Source organism: Haliotis cracherodii, unplaced genomic scaffold (assembly GCF_022045235.1).
Source record: "Haliotis cracherodii isolate W230 unplaced genomic scaffold, xgHalCrac1.p SCAF_33, whole genome shotgun sequence".
Taxonomy (NCBI): domain Eukaryota; kingdom Metazoa; phylum Mollusca; class Gastropoda; order Lepetellida; family Haliotidae; genus Haliotis; species Haliotis cracherodii.
Genome location: NW_027266290.1, coordinates 3130158 through 3152154, shown reverse-complemented (window position 1 = coordinate 3152154; position 21997 = coordinate 3130158). Strand labels below are relative to the sequence as shown.

At 40.4% G+C, this 21997-nt stretch overlaps 1 protein-coding gene across 1 annotated transcript; it reads right to left on the bottom strand.

Annotated features, from left to right (window-relative positions):
- Window positions 1–3063: 3063 nt before the first annotated feature.
- On the bottom strand, window positions 3064–20966 carry LOC139477353 (uncharacterized). Its single transcript, XM_071259905.1, has 23 exons — window positions 20806–20966; window positions 19712–19788; window positions 18799–18914; window positions 17056–17145; window positions 16744–16884; window positions 16370–16482; window positions 15634–15734; window positions 14342–14430; window positions 13981–14096; window positions 13481–13605; window positions 12794–12886; window positions 12444–12616; window positions 11877–11972; window positions 10411–10539; window positions 9319–9468; window positions 7236–7320; window positions 6833–6945; window positions 6262–6418; window positions 5887–6024; window positions 5515–5700; window positions 4872–5084; window positions 3570–3683; window positions 3064–3218 (listed from the first exon to the last, which is right to left on the bottom strand). Exons 1-23 carry the CDS (start codon window positions 20910–20912, stop codon window positions 3067–3069), a joined length of 2874 nt encoding a protein of 957 aa, XP_071116006.1. The 5' UTR covers window positions 20913–20966; the 3' UTR covers window positions 3064–3066.
- Between the last annotated feature and the right edge of the window lie 1031 nt (window positions 20967–21997).

Genomic DNA, 21997 nt, shown 5'->3' with positions numbered 1-21997 from the left:
CAAAATCAATACAGTCAAGCAGGACAAGCTAGCCTGTGATTCTCTCATCTCAAGGAATACAAAATGGAAGATCCTCACTTTTTAATAAATATTCGCGAATATATCTACTATGGCCAATACGACATGGTCGTAAAATGACCTATTAAAAGCTGGACTCACAAACAAAGTAGGTGAAACCGATATTTGGTTTAATTTCCTGCAATGTATTAATAAGAACTTGGGTGTCCCACTTCTGTTGCATTAGATCTTTGATGTAACATCTAATAACAGGTTTGATATCGCTGTATGGGATCAGAAGTGGTGTCACAGATCTGTTGAGTGCTGCTTTTACCAGTGATTCCAACATGGCTGGGTAACCAACAGAAAACGATGTCATATTGGCAAGTAGCAAGATCATTAAACAATTCAACAATTTCGTTTTTAATTTGTTTTTAATAGCTTGAAGGCAAGAAAGAGAGTCTAAAAAAATAATGAAGTGTTAATGTTTAGTTTGGTAGTGGATGTATTTTAGAGCCGTTAAAATAGCATTTGCTTCCACAGTGAAAATAGAACATTTATGTGTTAATCTTGTTGAGATAGTTCTGGATCGAATGATGGTGGCGCTGGCAACAGCGTCACCATCCTTGGATCCATCTGTAAATAAATATCATACGTGCCGATGCCGATGGTTTAAAATCTTGAATTATGAGCTGAAGGTCATGAAAATTGTTCCGAAGCCCTCTACAATTCCATTGGATTAAATTGCGAGAGCAACTCATGGGGGCTCAATTGGAGATCGTGAGTGGGGGGAAGTCTACACTTTACACTGTAATGGCAGCGATGGAGTGACCTCCATATCTAGACGTTCAAAAGTGCTATAAACCTCCACAGGGACTGTCAATGTTGTTGGCACCTTAATATGTTTAAGGGCTTTAGATTCTTTTCCTTTGTTGCTTTCTTTCTTTTCTGGCTAGGGGTACATCACTTTGTATTTCATTTACAGGTTCGGGGGGCGGGGGTGGTTCAGGTTGAGATTGAGTGAGTGAGTGAGTGAGTTTCATTTTCCGGCAGAGGTTCTGTCTGTGAAGGTGTTGAAGTAGATCGGGATGAAATGGAGGTGTCTTCAGTTTCAGTTTGAAATAATGTGGTTTGTGCATTTGACACCCAGCTAATAGCTAATTGGCATCCATTATCAACTTTGACAGAAGAGGAGGCAGCAGCAGCAGAGGAAACTGAAGCAGAGTAGGTCAGTGAATGGGTGGAAGAGGTTGATTCGATTGTAATCAGTTTCTTAGCATCTGAGAATGAGATATCATTAGTATATTTTAATTTGAGTATTTTTGTCTGAGTCACAAAGGAGGGGCATGATTTAGATGATGACATGTGGTCACCACTGCAGTTTGAACATTTGATCTGTACAGTCATGTTTCTTACTGCAGCGGGAGAAACCTGCTGAGTTGTGACAGGATATAGTTCCATGCCCGAACTGCTGACCTTTAAAACAATGGAGTGGATTTAGTATATACACATCCACTTCAATGTTGGAATATTCGGCCTTGATTGATGAAGGGATCTTTGAAAGGACAAAAGTAAAAAGGTAAGTGTTGGTCTCCACAAAAGTTTCATCATCTTTCTATTGAACCGTTTGACAGATAACACCATGAGGCTTCAGTTCTGCTGCAATCTCCTTTTCAGACATGTCTGAGAGGCACTTTGCACGCTCACGTACAATGCCTCTAAATGAATTCAGAGTTTTATGTGCCGAGACAACAATCTCAGTATTTGCAAAATGATGTGCTTGTAGAAGATTGAGAGATTGTTATCTCTTGGCACATTCCACAAGCAGTGAACCGGACCTTTCAACGTTTTTAACAGTACAACATATCCCTTGGATAGATTTTGAAACCACGAATGGGTTGATCTTGAGTGGCTCATCATCAACTCCTTCGACAACCAGAAATCTTGGCCACGATTCTACATTGAGTACAGATTCATCAGAAGAAGACACAACAGTATCTGTTTGATACACATTATTAATTCTCCCGAGTTCACGCCGCGGGTTGAATATTGTTATATGGAAACCATTTATGATCAGAAAATAATTTTCTACCTACATTTCCTATTCCACAACATATTTCAAACTACGTACTTACTTCTTTTAGACTTTAGTCCGTGTATGCTCCATACAAAAAAAGTTGTTAATATAAGACAATTAATTACTGAAAGATGTATTAATTTGAATGGAGCCACGGCCATACTTTTATTTAGATTGACTCTTTAAAGATGATGACGCGACAGTTCTCCCTGTCGACACTGCTGTCATAGTAGTTGTTATTGTCGAGGTCCCAGATGCAGTGTTGGCTGATCTTCTTGTCAAGTTAAGATTGAATGTCAGTTACCATTTCGATATCACATGGTATGCTGTTCATGTTGTAGATATGAAGCATGTCTTCGCCATGAAGACCTTGGTGTTGTACGACAGACAACGTGACTGTTGCAACGTAATATTGGGAGGACACGCGTGTGTGTTCACATAAGATGCGAAGCTTGGACTTTGGTGTATTACGTGTGAGAACATAAAATCTGTAACGGAAGAGGTGTGATGATGCCTACATTATGAAGACGTAATTAAAACTATGTGCATAACAATTATTTTCAAAACATCTTGCACCAATGTATTTTATTATGCGACAGACAGTTTCTTTTTTGTTACGTCTGAAGCATGATGACATTTTTTTCAAGCGTGTTCTGGGACAATATGTTCTCTTGGATAAACTACCCCCTCCCCAACATGCATTCCAACATAACACATATTTAACATTGTAGTCCCACAAGACACATTTCTAACAGTGTAGTTAAACCTGAGACAGCTCTAAAAATGTAGTCCATCGTGAAACAGGTCTAACAATCCAGTGGAAAGTGACACGTCACTGATGGCGTTGATTGATACTAATTATTTCAGTCACCTATTTGGCTGAATGCCTTGGTGAATCTGGTGTCACTTTCAGTGCAATCTGACGTGACCCTGCTATAAGAAGGTCCATTATGTTCATAAAATATTCAAAAACCGAGAACATAGTTTCGTTTTTATTTAATGTCTGTTGACCTTTCAATGCTTGCAGGTACAGTTCTTTGAGTAGCTTGCGGCCGGAAGTAGGCAGTGACAGGAAGGTTCCGGTGAGAGCCACAGTGTTGCCAGAAGTAGGTCGCCCTCTCAAAACAATTATCATCAAGATCATCTGGGAATAAAATTATTTAATTTTGATCAGCTTCAGGAGTCATGATTAGACAAAGGTGTCAGCCTCCTCTAATTTCTGTGAGGACCTGCAAAAATGTCCTGGTCTCTTTGTTGATAAAATCCAGAATTACACTGTCAATGTGGGGGCAATGGTCTAATTTTACCTTCTATTTTCTCAAATGTTGTAGACATTTGAGAAATTTCACAGGTAGAAAACCACTGTCACTCACAACAAAATGATATATTTATGAGAATTGATCAATCAAACATCGAACCAAAACTGTCAAAAAATTTAACAAGATACATGTATTAATGTTATCTTTTCTTTTACTGACAAGATTGAAAGTTTCACCTGAGCCTATGTTGGTGGCCCCCCATGCGTCATAGAAAAATGGTTTCAGCTGCTTGTCAGCTGGGCAGGAAGATATCTTGATCCAACATCCACCACCTGCATTTCGAACAGTACCTGCAATATGTAAATCGGTCATCTAACAGCTGTCATACAGGACATCGGCATCTGTCCCCTTTACTAAAGGTCATCAACAATTGGCTCCAATTGTTTCGGCCACCAACAAACGGCTCCTGTCATACACGTCATCAAAAATAGGCACGTCCTCGTGTTCATATACCTCCGGGACCTGTATACAGGACATAGACTTTGGCCACCTGTAATGCAGGACATCGACACCTGTAACACATATACAGGACACCAACATCCGGCACCTGTCATACATGACATAAACATCGGGCATCTGTCAAAAGGGACATCAACGTCCGGCACCTGTATACAGGATATCAACATCCAGTTCCTGTTATACAGGTCACTAACACCTGGCTCCTGTAATACAGGACAGCGCCACTTTCCCGAGTTCATGTATGTAGACATTATGAAGAATGTATGTATAGGTACTTCAAAAAGATAAGGTCATGAACAATTGACACATGTGCAGAACATAACATAACCTCTTTACAGCTAAGATTGTAGTTAGTATGTTATGAAACACAATTGCAACGTTGACATCACGCGAAATGACCTGACATATTCCCGCTATTTGGGACAGGCATGTAAACAGACTGTGCAAGGTTCCCGCCAACGTTCTCCTTGTTAATCGAACTTTATGACGAACAGTCGGTCGTGAGTATATATTTTGTCTCCAGAAAGCTCCATAGAAGTGAAGGATGGTAATAAGGTGATATTATGTGGCTGGCTTGAAAATACCAGTAAATAGAATTACCTGCATTATATAGAATGCGTGTGTCTTGAATATGCAACACATACGACTACAAAATTGGTTAAACAAAATGCTGACAAGTTTGAATGACGAATTGTATGAATACATTGTGGAAAATTGTGCCGTTATATCTAAAGCATTGGTTTTTATCAATTTTCTTCAGATGCAGACATCACGTTGGCAACAATGGCGACATAATTTGAGTTAAGGAAAGATAAGTCATCTGTTAAAATTCGGACGTTTAGACAAAAACTATTCGAAAGCTAGATTTACTATGTTAATTAAACAAATCGACAAACGTTTTATGGCCCTGAAAAAGGTCTTTTATACGGCATGTTTTTAATCATCCACACAGCATATTCATATCCGAATACCTGATTCTGATAATATCAGTGAGGTACACAGAAAGTGAGGGCACCAACCGGTTGGCAGGAATATGCTCGTGACGGGATACTGGCGGTACGATCCGCAGTACGCCCACTGAGCCCTTGCTCGGGATAAACATCCCTCGACATCAGTACTTGCATTCTGTGCTTGTTCTGCATAAACATCGTGATGAAGACCCGGAGGGGCGAAATGTTTAGGGCATTGTTCAAAGGCACTGTAGCAACCACTCCCGGCAATGGTCATAGCACCTGAAACAAATTTCATATTCTAGATCAGTACTCCATAATCTGATAGACCTCTATGTAAAACACACAACATTTTGTAAGTTAATTTCTGCTTAGTAGTGTTTTTTTTTGGCAGAAATTATGATGTAATGTATGGTTAAGAGATACCTTGACTTTCTCGTCGACCGCAATATGCATTTAACCATCATCTGGTCCAATTTGATACATGATCTGTTTTATGAATGTGGCCAAGTTGTGGAGCCACGGTATACATTGAGTGGAGTTGAGTTCCTTTTGCCTTTGAGGACAGTTTGTTTTGACTTGAGCGACTCAAGAAGATCTTTCTCAGGAGTCTCAATGGACACGGCTGCATCAGCGTTTTATTGACATCAGATTTAGTTTAGCCCATATCCTGCTTCGACCGATCCCACACACCTTCCTGCATGGTACCTACCTGTTGGCCCGAACACAGCAGTGACGTGATGAGAGCTACTGGAGCCACAGTATTTCCACTCGTCAACAGCCCGACTGAGACACCTTGCCTCCCTCGTCCACATGGGGGCGTTCTTCTGTTCCCCTGTATCCCTGAACATCAGGGATCGAGGATGTCTCGGACACTGGTCAGTGATGAACCAGCACCCTGAAAGTGACCAATCCAACATTTACATGGCAATGGGATGAGGAGTGGGTGCTCTATTAAGGAGTGGGGTTGGGTAGTTTAGTGGTGTAAGTTGTGCGCAGTGATGTTGAATCCCCAGGATGATTAAATATTTCCCCATCACTGTTTACAAAATGTACAAATAGAGGAGCCAGTTTTTTAGCTAACCATCTGTAATGTTTGGGTATAAAGCATTCGGTCCAGATCCGTCAGATATATATGGAGTTGCAGGTATCTTTGTTTCCGGGGCAACAGTAGACTGATCACATGGCTGTGGAGTCGGAAGTGGTCGGATTATCGGCAACGCTGTGATAGGATATATAACGGCAATTAGTCGTTATATTTTGTTAATGAAATAGTTCAGATACCGTTATTTTGTGTTCTGCAACACAACTTATTGAAGGAAGAAATATGCAAAGTTAAAAGTTGAGTTAAATAATTGTGACCATGGTCGATTTAATAACTAAAACGTGTTATTTCGATTCAAGACAAACAAATATATTTTAACACTATGGTGAGCGGAAATGACGTGGTTAACCTAACCTGTCTTCATATACGTTGGACCTGTACTTTGACGCGGGCCAACATCTTTCAGAGATATTGGTTCTTCAAAGTTTACACCATTCGCCCATTGTTTGGCACCACAACGAAGTCGGAAATCGCTATCATCTGGGGCGTAAAAATTCGATTTTTGAAGTTCCTAGAAACCAGAGATGTGCGTCAGACGCGTATCGTGAATACATGTTACCAAGTAATCATACAGATAACTTTTTGAAAAAGGAAACCCGTTTAACACATAATACACTCATTTGTATATGTTATTATGTTAATTTATGTGCGAGGCACATTTTAAAGAGAAAATGTTACACGGACAATGATTTCATTTGTGCATCTTCATGGGGAGGGGGCCTAAATCATATTAAAAAACACCCGTCAGTGTAACAGTGTATATCTTCTGCTGTGCAAGTTATTATATACAGTATATAGCAAAATTATTATTTTCAAGCATTATCTGGGACAATCTATTTTTCCAATAATTCCAGCTCAAGCCCCCCTCTGACCCAGAGTATCAAATGGTCGGTCCGTATTTACATGTGTATAAATGATTGCTCACCATATGGTTATCACTGACATCGAAATACCTCTTGTAGGCAAAATTTGGCTGAAAGTAAATGATCCCCTTTTGATTTCCTTTGTTCCAGAAGATGTTCTTGTAGATCTGGTTACCTGTGGATACGAGTGGGGAGTTATGCAGTCATTGGTCGGTTCGTGTCTAACTGCAAACAAGTAGGTTGAGAAAGACAAATCTGCCGGATTAAATATCTACCTGCACCCATATGCGAGGTGCGATCGACGCACATACCTATGGAAAGGCATGCAGGGATACCTGCATAACATAGGGAAAGAAGGACGAATTTGCTGGCCTCGGGAGAGATACACGAATTCCCTCCACTACACACACATTGGGAGAAATAGCTTCCTAACTGTACTAACTGTACATATATTACACGGGTTACCTTCAGGGTAGAGCCGCGTTCCAGTCTGTAACGTACTCATTTCAGGGTATTTTGACCTCCACAGATCATTTTGGTATGGAACAGACTGAAATAGAACCGAATGTTATTATATTTTCATACTTTAAATGTCCAGTTACTAATACATGTTTAAATAAAACATATTTATCTTCCAGCATGATGCCAGTATCAGTACATTTACAATCCAGTTGTGGGTTTCCTTTTGTGCATGAGTGAGTGAGCTACTGTCATATTCCAGCTAATAATACGGCCCGTAAATGAGTCAGAGGCCAGTAACGGACGGAAAGCATCAGCAATGTTTCACGGCATTGAGTACGATGGCACCCTTTCAGCCTGACAATCCGACTCCTAATTTAGTGGCCTATCATGACAAAGATGAGCTTATAAGGACTGAACTGGCATTCAAAAGTTATCGGAAAGTGTGCATGTGGTATAGATGAATAATAATATACACCTGGGGAAAAGGAAATCGCCTCTTAAATAGGTTAATCACTGTAAGGTTAATGTTATTCGTAAAATCATAACAGTAATAATGCAAACAGTTATACGTTTGTAAAATGTGCATGTTTGCTAGCGGTTCTGACATGTAAAGGAATCCACTCGACCCACAGTCACCCCATAATCAAAGCACGATTTGAAAATATTCTGTAGTCTTTATTCTTATCCCAACGTGGCTCCTAAGAGATTATCTGACATCGAAAGGTGGTGAATAATATGCATGATTAATGAAGGAATGTCCTACAAATGGTCAGCTTGGTTACCACCAATCAGTTATAAGCAGACAGTCACAGAAACATGTATATAGGTAAAGGAACGTCCAAGGTTTAACGCCATCACGGGAAGATCGCGACTTGCTCCACTTGGTCACACAACAAACGTTTCCTGCAAGCACCTGTCTGAAGGCGATGCCCCAGAAACAACTGTTATCACGTACATTTAGAAATCGACTCAAATCGGCTGGTTTGGAGGTCCAGGAGGTTGATCAGAATCCAATGCTGTCAGATCGCCATCGCAGGGATAGTTTGTCATGGTGTTTGGCGATACGTGGGTGGAACCAGAGGCATGAAAGAAGATCCACAGGTCTTATGAGAGCACATTATTTTTGCAGACGGGCGTATTCGGTTCTGGTGTCAAAACTACTCAGCACCATTTCTCGCTTCCTTTGCCATGCCATGGGCTAAGTGCAGGGGAATCTCGCGAGTGACTGGCACAGGCCTAAGATCCTGGATCCCATCGTTATACCATATTTTGGTAACCACCCCCTGGCTACCAGACAAGTCAAAATGGACGACAACGCGAGACCACACCGTTCACAACAAGTCTCAGAGTTACTCCAGCAAAACACAATAACTACTATTCCTTGGCGGTCCAGGTGTCAGATACAACAGGTGGACCCACTGGTCGCAAATCTATAGAAGCTTGAACAATCATGGCATCGAAACATGCCAAATCTACCTCAGGAGTGCATGAGGCTTCACTTTTGAGGAGTGAGGATGAGGTTTGAAGCGCTTATCTGGGTACGTAAACTTTACGCACTGTAGATAGTCTTGTCACAGGAAACTGTGTATGGGCCATGATGGTCAGTTTTAGCACGGTACAACTGCCCAGGGCACCCTGCAACACCTACATTGAACCACGTTCCAAGTTTGCTTATTATACAGTCAATTAAATGTACACCAATATTAAGAATACCATTATTATATCATGATTGTTGTCCAGAGAATTACTCTTTCTGGATATAGCAAATGTTTAGATTTGAGACAAGTGCAATTTTCAGATATCATGGCCGAAAATTTGAGGAGGCACTTATCTCTTATCCAGGTGTACTCATACATGAATCATCATTCTATCTCGTAAAATGAAAACGTTACAAAACAGATAATGTCACTACAGTCGGAACGACCTAAAGTGGATGCGTGCATTGTACACCCCTTAAAACACCTCGGTCAAACACCGAGACATAACAATCGTTATAACACAATTTACACGTAGATGTTTCACGGCAAGGTCTGGTTGTAGTCACGTCGATCTGAAAACAATACAATAGAGGCAGCTCATTTCTTACAGCGAGATCTTGGTCAAGTGTTCTATGGACGTCAAAATGTGGCGATGACCCTCTGGCGTCTACTTGTATACTCTCCGAGTCACTGTCGTACATGACGTTGTAGCGGATGATGTTGTCACGGCCGCCACCAATGTTTGCATGAATGTCATTCTACAAGAGAAAAATCTAAATTACATAAGATAAACATGCCAATGAAAGATCAGATTACTTTGAATGAAGCAAGGATATTCTGTTGGTGAAATACCATTGAGCCTTTTGGAGTTTGAATACTCTACCCTGAAATATCGTTGGATGCAATGTCATCAGTACTTCATAAGGTAGAAAGTGATGGGATGGGATGGAGGTTGGATGGTGTGTGTGGTGATGGTTGCACTGTGTTCATGTACGAGGTACCGCTTGTCTTTAAGTAATATTTCGTGTTTCTCCATGGCCCAATGATAAACCTGGAAATTAAACCTTATGCCTTGCCACATCTGATTCCCAAATATTCTGTACTTGGTAGATCGAAAACTATTTGCATGACCAACTGTGACCTTCACACAAGCGGTAGCAGTAGTGCAGGTCACTAACGAACACACGGTCCCCTCCTCCGAATCGGGTCATCATTTCATTATGACTTTTGAGTCCTTTATAACGGACGAGGTGCGTGAAAGGGGCACACTTGACAATTCACGGATCACTTTCAAATATTTGCACAGTGTATTGTACTCTTCAGATATGTTCAAATGGCTTATGTCAAGTCGTTTTCTTACATACACTTGCCATTTTTGGACTTTGGACATTCAACTACAAATACTCGGAAACACTTCCTAAAAACGTCTGACTTCACCTTGTTTTACACAATTATTTCCCCATACATTAAGAGTTGTTACTGGTCAAATGCAAGCATATGTTGAAATGATAGCAATTTCTAGCCTTTTGACCTGTAGGTCCCGTGTGCCACAACTTTTGTCCTTTGCTGCTTCGATTTTGTTCGCAATGTTATTTTTATCTGATCGACATACGAGCAGGCCTGGGTCTTGCAATTTACGTTGTATTTTACTATGCTTAGACGCTGACTGTGTAGATATTATTAAAGTACGAAAGACTCACCCGGTAGAAGACGTTGTGTTCAATGGTGACGCTGGAGTACTGGTCGTCAAGCATGACGCCCCTGACACCTGATCCTGGCATCAGCCTGATTGTATCGTGGATATGGTTGTAGCGGACCTTGTTGCCTCTCTACCAGTAGTACACATGAGGTATGAAAATGTCCTTTACATAATTATTATTTCCTAGTCAGAAGAAAACATTTAGGGGCACATACAAATCTGAAACAAGATGCATGGGAGTAACTTTAAATCGTCGACGCCAGAGAAAAATCTCTCTCTCTCTCGAATGTCGGCCGAACAGATTCCATTGGGTGTATATAGACACTGTGTCTTTTACTCTTTGATTCAACCAATGGAACTGCCAATATTTGTATAATTTGTGGTGATTTCCAAATTGAAACGCAAAGGTTAATTAAGAAATCGGTTAGGTACAGAACTAAATTGTGAAAAGAGAAAAAAAACACCCACGATTGAATAATCAATAAATATTATTGAAACACAGAGCTATAGATTCACAATCAAAACAGGCAATGAGATGGATCAAACAAGTCAATAAGTCATAGGCCCTATAATATGTTACTGCACGAGAGTCCAGTATTTTGTCCCTCTCGAATGTCATCAGTGGGGCAGGATACGCTAACCTTCGCGAACACCTGGTTACATCACAGTTTGAAAGCGATTCGTAACACATGATCATGATATTGTGGGAATCGTACAGTGGATTCTCTCTTCAGTAGACATGTCTTATTGTATTATTTCTTATAGTTATCACTTGTATGACTTGAAATATGCCTGTCCCTGTTCTTGAATCCGGAATGGTGTCAGAAGCTGGCAGGAATTCACTGTTTACAACGACATATCCAATCCGCACTTGGCGAGTATATAAGATCAAGTCATGTAAAAAAGGCCTTGAGTGGCTTTCATACAGGTACAGCCGGACATTTAAAAACTGCCACATCCCGAACTTTCTCGCGATCGAACAATCATCAACAGCTAAAGCAGGTAACTCTAAATTCCCCTCACTCGCTGCCACAGATTGCGACTTGACATATGGCCACCGATTGTGCCATATGCGCTCGACATTTTACCTGCGCTTCAGTAATTTATTGCTACTGACAATCACCTTTACTCTGTACTGATACAGAACATTTACTAACACTATTGTGAGGCTCTAAGGCGTCGCAGTTCGGTGTGAAGAGTTTCCCTCTACCATACTAGGCATGATGATCGTTGGTTTGAATTGCAGATTCGTGACAATTGTGATCTTTCATCTTTCATCATCATTCCCGTGCGCGTGTTTCGGTTAGTAGTAGATCGCTACGCCTTACGATTCGTTGGGCTTTCATCTTACATTTAGTTAACACTCCGCACCCAAAGTAATCCAGCGTTAAACCTAAACTCACTATTGTGTAATTGTATCGGGACTAAGAAAACATAACAGTGATAATACTGAGGGTGAGAACTTACAAAAGACCAACTCCTTGTTGCATGGAAAGCACCACAGTCACTGGCATTAACGCAGTTATGGTGGACGTGATTATACTCCATCACGTGGTCGTTACCCTGGAGAGAAAGACAAAATCGGATTTGGTTAAAAAATAAGTAGGAATTACGGCATTCACATATATTACTTTCAACATTGTGTCTTTCATAAGAGATAGATAATTCTGAATTGTGTTTTTTTCTATAAATTACATTTTCTAAGAAACTTTAGAAGTATGGGCTTGTTCATCTCATTGTCATCAGCTCAGTCATTATATTTATTGAACAACGCCACAAAAGTCGTCAGTGACTTTATGAACAGTAGATGACGTAATCGTTACTTCTTTTCGACGAAGTAGGTTCACAATTAACCAATGGAATAATAGACGTGGTTAGCAATTCAGTGTAAAATGTGTATTGAATTGCTCGGCGAGACTAAATTAATTCGCCCGATATTCATATCAGATATGGTGTTGACATCTTTCACTACATCTTTCACAAATCTTTCACAAATCTTTTTCTCCCAGGAACAGAACCTCACGAAGTACATACATCGAACTTGATGGCAGCATACTGTCCGTCGTGGATGTGGTTGTACCGTATGAGGTTGTTGACACCAACACTGTGTATTGCGTTCTGTCCAACTGCCCCCTCTCGACTGTACCTCCAGATATGGTTGTCTTCAACCACGTTACCGGAGGCGATGAGGTTGACGCGGTCGCCACCTGCATACGTATATTACTGTTGACAGTATATGGTTTTTGTGCGGGAAATCACATTGCATGATTCAAATTAAATATGTGCTTTTATGATTTATATTTCAAATCAATAGATAATACACCTCCAACTCCCGATAAATATGCATGTAGGTGAGAAAATACTTGAATTGGTACAATCCTTACCAAATAGATCTATGCCTCCATCTCCATCGTGTATTTCACACCTCGACACGGTGACGGACCGACAGTCTCCTCCACAGTGGAATACGTAGGAACCTGGTAAATGACAAATTGAGTTGAGGAGAGAAAAAAGTGTCAAGGGGGAACGAACTGAAGGGACCATGGCGTACTTGTAGGAACAAGTTAAGTTGTGATGAAGAAGTAAAGGCAGGAAGGCCTCATCCTCAGTTTTGAAGATAATGTCGCGAAGACTACATAAACTTTATAACTGAATATGTTCGATTAAATATATACTCAATTCCAAAAGAAGCCCACACCTTCACGTATGAAATGTCCCAAAACGAAATGGATATATATATATTTAGTATGACGTCATAGTGCAATCTAAGGTGTGCCTTCCCTTTGGAATTGATTTTAGATTTTGTCTTTTTGCACTTTTCACCTACATACAAATATGTCAACAACAACAGTCAGACCTAAAATATTTAAAGACAGCTGCAGGTGTGGTTGTGAGGTAGCATTATGGTTGAATACGTTCCGATTCCACACATTGTTGATAGTGTTTGAAACCAATTATTGGTGTTTGTAATCCCACCTTGATACAGCTGGCAAACGACACGCAGGCGAAAATATCATGCTCAGTCATTCAAAGTCTGTTGTCCAGGACTGAACTGATTGGCAATGTGTTACCTGTATTCTTCAGCTCAAGTTGCCGCAGTTCTAGATTGGACACGTTTTGGGCGTTGATGCCGAACTTTCGACATGCTTCCAGGGTAAAGTCCTCAAATCTTAGGTTGGACACGCCGGGGTCTAATCTGGGAGGATATTTCAGGTAAGGTCTTTGATAGGGATTTAGAAGTTAGAAGACCATACACACATGACACTATTTATGGATAGCAACTTCTTTTATTCTTTGTCGCGACGTTTCAGAGCTACTTCTTCCTCAGGTAAAAATATTGAAGGAGCTGCAAGTATCTCTAAAACGAAAGAATAAAAGAAGTGGCTTTCTATTAAAAACTGTCATGTATTCATACTAAAGGTGAGACAGAACAAAACGTGCATTTACGACATATCTTATGCGTGTTCGTTGCAGTGGAGTAAAGTCCAGATTGAGTGAATAAACTTCAAGGTTGGAGAAAAGTGCATGACATGAATACATAGGGATATAATTATGTCATAGTCAGACCTACTTGATGCAGTCATCTACCATTGACGCATACACAACATCTGATGACGTCAGTGCACCAGTCGGTGTATTGGGCCACACGTACAATATCCCCGTACTTCTGTCTATGTAGTACTCCCCCTGCAAGTACACAACATCTGATGACGTCAGATCATCTGTCCCTTAATTCTGTCATTTTAATCTCTTTTATGTTTGCTCATGGGCCCGCACGCACAAAGCCATCGTAGTTCTAGAACTAGTGTGAATCTATGTTAAAGTATAGGAGTTACAATAGTCTAAGATCAGTGTGTGCAGGTCGGTCCTGGACTAGAAATGGACACAAAGAATATTCCATATTTAAGTACAATGTCCAGTGTGACACTCACGGGCTCGTCAAGTTCCGAGAGCATGTTCATCACCCTGAAGTAGCCGCCTTGATTGGTAATTCCCGTCAAGTTGCCGTGGTTGTAGACACCTGCCAGGATTGTATTAACATTATTCTGCATACACTCATAGAAAAAGTACTGATGAATGGATGTTTACTCCATAGTCAGTGCGTGCCTTTGATTATTAATATTTCCATATTTCTGGCAAGTGGTGAGTGAATGGAGTATAATGCCGCTTTGAACAACATATTCCAGTTACCCCATAGCTCGTCAGCCTTTTGTGGGAGGAAAGCCTGAAGCGATCTAAGTCTTAGACGTTTACCACTTTGGTGGAAAACAGGAGCACGGGTATGGATGGTGCTGACAAACGTGGAAACATAATCGGGGTGAACCGGGATTCGGAGCCATGATCAAAGGCTTCTGGCGTGCCCTAGGGACGAAACTTTGCATAGTGAATTACGGCGCTTCAGCCGAATTGGCCACCTTTGCCCTCTCTAGCAAGGAGGGTTGACGAGCTGGATTCCACTTGACGTAACCAGTGTAAACAAAGGATGACTCAGCAGAACCCGAAATGTGACGCACAAAATAGCTGCCACGAAAAGGAGAAACACAGCAGCCATGTTTATTACTATAAGACACATGTATGAGAAGTTACTAAGACAAAATTGCCATTGTACATTTATTATTTTATGCCTGTAAAAACTTAAAAACAACACGAAGAAACATCATCGAAGTTGCATTACTGATTTTAAAGTATCTATATACAAAAATCGATAGTTTCCCTGACATATATCAGAACACATAAAGGCTATCAATACCTAGGTAATTATGCAAATAAATGAAACTAATTAGCTTTGACGATGACGTCCCTTGTAGGCTGCTAACCAGAGTACCGCACCTCAGGGAAGCATTAGGTAGGAGGAACTTAGGTCAACCGAAGTGTGACGTACATCAGTTAGCATGGTTAACCAAGGTTAGCTTGGGTTATACCTTGGTGAGGACGGTTTCGACTGGGTTGTCTATGGTTTTGAAATCGAACGTTAGCAGTATTTCACATCAGTTTAACCGTAATCGATTTAGAGCCAAACATGATGCAACAGCGAAGATCTACACTCTATCAATCTTTATACAATCATTGCACATTGAGGCCAGACACCCATCAGAACAGTTTCACGTTTGCTCAAAGCGCAGCAGCTGAATAATCAGCAGGACATTTCATACTTTGTTTATCCATCACGACTGACAGTAGTTATACTAACAATGGTTGTGTTATCTCTGTCGTTGAAACTAACCTGCTCGTATGCCATGGCGGTCTTTAGCAGCCAGAGTGATGGTGTGGTTCACAGTATCTATTTTACGTATCTTCAACGAAAGGTCAGCCCAGCTCCAGTACCTGATGATAGAGCCATTTGCAATGTATGTTTGACACATGCATTGATACTCACAAACGTATGTCGTACTGGTGTTAGGAAACAATTGTCAGTCCCCGAACATGTTCACATCCAGAATAGCATGACTTATAGTGCGAGGTTATTCTAAAAACGTTTATGCACATACGAAGTTGGATCAGCTATAATATGAATTATATGCATGAAATATATTATTTCGCACTTGTTTATTTGATATTTAACGCCGCACTCAACATTCCAGCTAGATGAGGGCCTTCTGTAAATAGTCGAGTCGGGACCACACAGTCCAGTGAGTGACATTATGTGCAACGTCCAAAGCCGCTGGGCCATGAGGACACACAAACAACCGAGTCACCGAGCCTGGCCAGTCAGTCCATTCACTCGCCTCTCACGACCGACATAGGTTGCTATTACTAATGCTATACCACATATATACAGCTTTCCCCAAGGAATGGCTGTTCTGAAAGCCGCTTGGACACGACGCATTACATACATATATCTAATATCCTTTTTAAGGGTTTCCATTGTGATAGCCGCTCATTTCCGTGAGTGAATAAACCTACAAAAGCAGCGGAAACATTAAATAGTCACTTTACATGGCAATGTGGGAAGGACTTACCAGAATCCATATGCCCATGGTTCTTTTTCATTTGCCCACCTCGAATCACGATTCGTATTGTACGAGAACTGGTATCCATACTGACTTTGCACAGCCGTGATATCTATAAAATCCTGCAGCACATGAATCAAAATACAATTATTATAGTGCATTATATTGCGTAATTTAAACATACCTTTGACTTTGTTTTACCTAGCATTTCATTTTCATAATGTGTGGATGTGATTATACATTGCAACCCAATTAAATGACCGCGTTTGCTTTTGTGACACGCGCAGTAATTGCAATATTGCCGTTGACACGTACAAAGGGGTCACTGAATTTTACCTCTGATTGATTGTGTTTAGATAGAGCGACTGGTGTACATGTCTTACGTGATTCGGCCACTTGGCCAGGGTGAGGGGTTGCCCATTGATAAACAGCTCCAAGGGGGCCTGTCTGTAGACGTACCAACCATATGAGGACAAATTGCCGAAGTCCGAGATTCCCACAGAGGGCAGGTGAATCTGCTTGATCTGAGTGGAATATTTATATGTCATAACGAAGAGGTTGGCATCATTCATGCCACTATTTGACTCCTTAACAACACTTTAATTAACTATTTCAAAGTTAGAAAAAATAACTATAGTGATTATTTAATCATTTTTGGCAGGGTTCAAGCTGTTCTCAAACTGCTACCTACTCACGTGTCTCTGAGCTTCTTTGCCCCACAAACGTAAACGCGCTGGGTCTGTGACGCCCTTAAAATGATTGACGGGTAGGCGACGTCCTCCTGTCTAAATCAACAAAATCAGTTTGATACTATCATCAATCAGTAAAGGAAGAGCTGAACAAGGTCTTTTCAACTTAACTCCTTGAAAAACTCAATTCCTTGATTCATTAATTCATGGGGCACTTGCCACTGAACGTGATGACTATACATATAGTTACATCCCTTAATTGAAAGCATATCTCGTCTGAACATTTCTGAGAAAACAACACGTGAGATGCTGGACTTCCTCAGTGTAAACATCTATTTGACGTTTTGGGGATAGGACAATTAGGCAAGACGTTGGCAATTGTGCTCTCTCGTTGCCGATCTTTACGCATGCATTTCCAGACTTTATGAGACAATTCTTTATGTCAGAATTTCTGCTCGGATTGGCGATATCAAAACAAGGGAGTTTTGACATAAAGTTTAACTTAAGCTTCGATGATCTGATACCGTTCAATAATTGTCAAACAGCCAATTCTCTCCCACTGATTTACCCACCTCAACTAGAAATAAAAGAGACCAATGAAATCGCCTCATCTGTTATATATTTAGATCTATACAAAAATATTCAGAGTGACGAAACACTCCGTATGACCGTATGACAAGAGGCCTCCATGTCCAGCAGTATTTCAGCTGCTCCAGCCTTTGGTGTCTTCCTTTCACAACATGTGAGGTACAATCGATCATACCACAGGTGAGGCATGATCCGGACATGCTTACTATTTTGCGAACACGGTGTTTCACTGATCCATTTATATAATTATTCACCGCTAGTTTGCCTTTTATGTTTTATGGTATGTTTCGGCAGATAATATCGAGACTGATTATTCTCTAGCAGTGTAAGTATATTTTTCTTCAAAGATTTCAAAGAGCGTCATACGATTCTTGCTGAAAAGTTGTTTGATCAGGGTTACAACCTTCCAGGCCTATGTAATGCTTTCAAAAACCTTTATGGTAAACATGTGGAAATTTGAAGCATTAGTGACACAAATTATGTTTTGACATACTATATATATATATGCCCCCGTATATTTCCAGGTGAACAACTGACTTGACTTTGCCTGTGTTTGTGGCGGGTGCTACCCGTCGGGCAAGGTACATGAACAGGGTTGTGACGCCTTTTCGATTCATAAACAGGTATTCATGTTCTAGTCGGAATTGTACAGTGGACCGCTTCAGCAGAGATTTCTTATGCTTATGGATAGGGATATTAAAAGACAAGAAATATGAAACAACACAGGCACTCCCTTGAATGATACAAATTGACATCAAGTGTCATCCATTGAACCAAAAGTGTGTGCCCTTTATGCAGACGGTCTGTTGAAAATGTGTCTATTGTATATTTTCGTCGTGATCCATACTGTCGGCCTTCAAATCAGACCCCTTTTGCTTATATAGAACATAGCCGACAAAAACATACAGTCCCGCATATGCTGGGCATTTGGACGATGTTACCACGGTATAACACATGCAACACATATATTCCTCTTATCATGTGCCCCGTGGTCAAGGGACCATGTGTCTTGGACAGACATATAACACCCTCCACATATAGTCAGCCTGTGGACGATGTACCAAGGTATATACACATGTATGTGTCCAGATCATCGGTCTGAAACATTTCTCTGTTGTTTACATACCACGTATATCTCGTGACTTTGGTAGGCATACATACCACGTGCACCTCCTGTCCTTGGTAGGCTCTGAAGGTGACTGGATACTGGTAGGCGCGTGTAAAGTGAAGAGTTGCCGGGAGGTCAAAGTACCCCGTCATCAGCTCCACGTTAATGGCTGTCAAAGTGGGTATGAAACATGGCTTGTGATAGCGGATGTCTTATGGTTACAAACAGAGGATGGTCAAGTGGCTACATACACAGTGGAGAGCTCCTGCACGTCAGAGGTACATTTTACTGTGCCGACTATAGCCACGAACTGCTTACTGGTACAACTAATATAGATATAGAGAAATACACTATTTACTGTTTCAACTATGCGATATAACCATATACTGCGTACTGTTACAACTACATAGAGATATAGACATATACTGCTGACTATTACAGCTATATAGATATATTATTAGTCATTGTGTCTTAAGTTGCCGTGTACGATGTCAAAATAGTTTTCTGCTGACCTAATATGACATCGTACACGGCAACTAAACACGGGATTAGCTACACATTCTATCCATGTTAGCTATAATAACGGTAACGTTATTTTTCAGTGCATTATCATTTGCAGTAACCAACTGTTCAACTGTCCTCCTTCATAGGCTACTCTAAAATTTTAATTAATAAAGACACGAACGTGATTTATAAAGATTAATGTCTTTGCACATCCCGATTAATAATTTACAACACGAAATAGTGTCGAATAACGAATTTCTGTACCAGAATTTGCATGTGAAATATGTGATGTGGGGTATTGGAAAATCCAAGTCTGTTACTGACGGTATGCGGTCTCACATTAGGTCAGTAACAGCTATGTTGGTTTTATACTGACGGTATACGGGCTCATATTGGGTCAGTAGTTCTGCTCTGTGATTGGTCAATCTTACTTAGAAGCATAATAAAGACATAACTGCTTACTGTTTCCCTTTATGTTGGGTGTTTCCAACAGTTGAAGCACTCTATGGAGAGTCTTGACTGGATGGTGTACATCAAGCCTGCGTACATGTATGTTAATGATTGAGTGTGAGTGATCGCATCGGCAATATCTAAGTCATGGTGAAAAATATCTAGAGGAATTAGCCAAAATGAATGAACTACATGAACATTAAACGAATACAATTTATACAAATTTTCACAATTTCTCATACAGAACAAATTCTGCAAGATATTGTAAAATAAAATGACGTCTTCAATGGGTAAAAGGTCAAACATTTACTTCTTTATAAGTTTGTGGTTCACATATTCGAGCACATTGGGATTGAGTCAAATTCCCCAGAAATACAAATAGGAGGTTGGTCATTGAGAAATATTCATGAGTACACTGACTGTGACCAATAGACATTGTAGCAATATGACCTTATACCTTGACTGACAAAGTAGGTATGACCTAGTCTTGCTTTATAATACACTGAAGAGACCGTCCAATGTGTTTGATTGTTGTGTAACGCTGCACTCTGCAGTATTCCAGCTTTATGACGGCGGACTGGAAATAATCGAGAAAGACAATCCGGTCCCACGCCGGCAGGTAAGATGATATACAATCAAACAAGTCACCAAACCTGAACAATCGGTCCATTCAGTCGCCTCTTACGACCGGCAGAGGTTCCCGGGGACGTATTCCATCATGGAGTGAGTGAGTATGGCTCTACACCAATTTAAGCAATATTCCAGTAACGACACCAGAAATGGGCTTCACACATTGTACCCATGTTGGGAATCAAACCTGTGTCTTCGGCGTGACGAGCGAACGCTTTAACCACTGGGCTTGCCCCTAGTCCCTTTTCCATCATAGAATTCCCACTGGGTGAGGCAGAAGATTTCATGGCCTATTACAAGATTCCTAAAGTCACTAGAGGTAATATTTGAATTCCTGTGATACCTGCTCGTAAGAATGGATGAAGACTCGTTTAGATTACCGTGGCTGCAATACATGTTACATGTACGTTCAATAGGATTCCATGTTTCTGTCGGAGGATATCGGTCTTGTAAGCATGTTGTAGAAACATACGTACCCAGTATTGGAGTCGGAGCCGTTGGGGGATACATACAATTCCACCGTCTTCCCCAACGATGATGTCAGAAACGTCAAAGCGATGATGAACACTACGAACCCAAACATGGTCCTAGGTCAGTTAATACCAGACTGAACAGAATAAGGTCATGTGTTGCCAGCTCATAGTCTAGACGGGAGATTGACAGATGTTAATGTACATGTATATATGTTGTACTGTTATCTCCAGTCAAAAGGTCTATATTCATGATAAGCTATCATACATAATTTTACATTAATAAATAAGTAATGAAAAACTTAAAGTCACGTCAGCAGTATTTCAGTCTTATTGTGACTCGAATAGGTTATTTATAACACATAAACGCTTGCCGATAAGATTAACATGGCATGACAGATTAACTACGGTAATGTGAAAGAATAGAGTGTTTTTGAATTTCTGTTGAGTATTATATAATTTGCCTATAATACTTAAAAGTCTCTCTGAAGGCGATGCTACCTTGGGCAATCTGTTGAAATAGTGATTATTAATATGTCCTTAGCCGAAACAGTCTGACATTTCTTATTTTAGTTATGATATGATAGGCTTTCTTTGATGGGGGTGGAGGTGTTTCTGACTCGTGAATTGCACATGAATGTGCCGATCTCTCGGAAGCATGTGTTCCCTTAAAACAGTTCGGTTCTCGGTACATTGTGACATATGCTAAACACTGAACATGTGTAAAGTTAGTAGGTGGATGCAATGCTGGTATCTATGCAATTTCCTCTCGAAGAATAGGACATTTCATTTCAGAATGAATCCCTTAAACCTGGGGCGATTGAAGCAATGTTAACAAATATACAAATACAATTGATTCTTACCATCGCAGAATGTTGTTATATAAATACATAAATGCATATTCTGCATTAACATTATGATTTGATTTAGTCAGGTATATTACGCACGGGTTTTTTGTTAAGCATTACAATTATATATTTAAAACCAAACCCATACCTTTCTTTCTTTAAAAAACACATTATTTAAAAATGAATATTGTTGAGAAAGGGATTTGAACCAGAGTCGTGTTGAAGGAGGAGATAAGAATATTGTATATTGTTTTGTGTATTGCTCAATCTGTAACATGTACATTGTTTGATTAATAATGATGGTATTTGTTTAGCGCAGTTGATAAAGTTGACAGACGTTGAGGATTCGA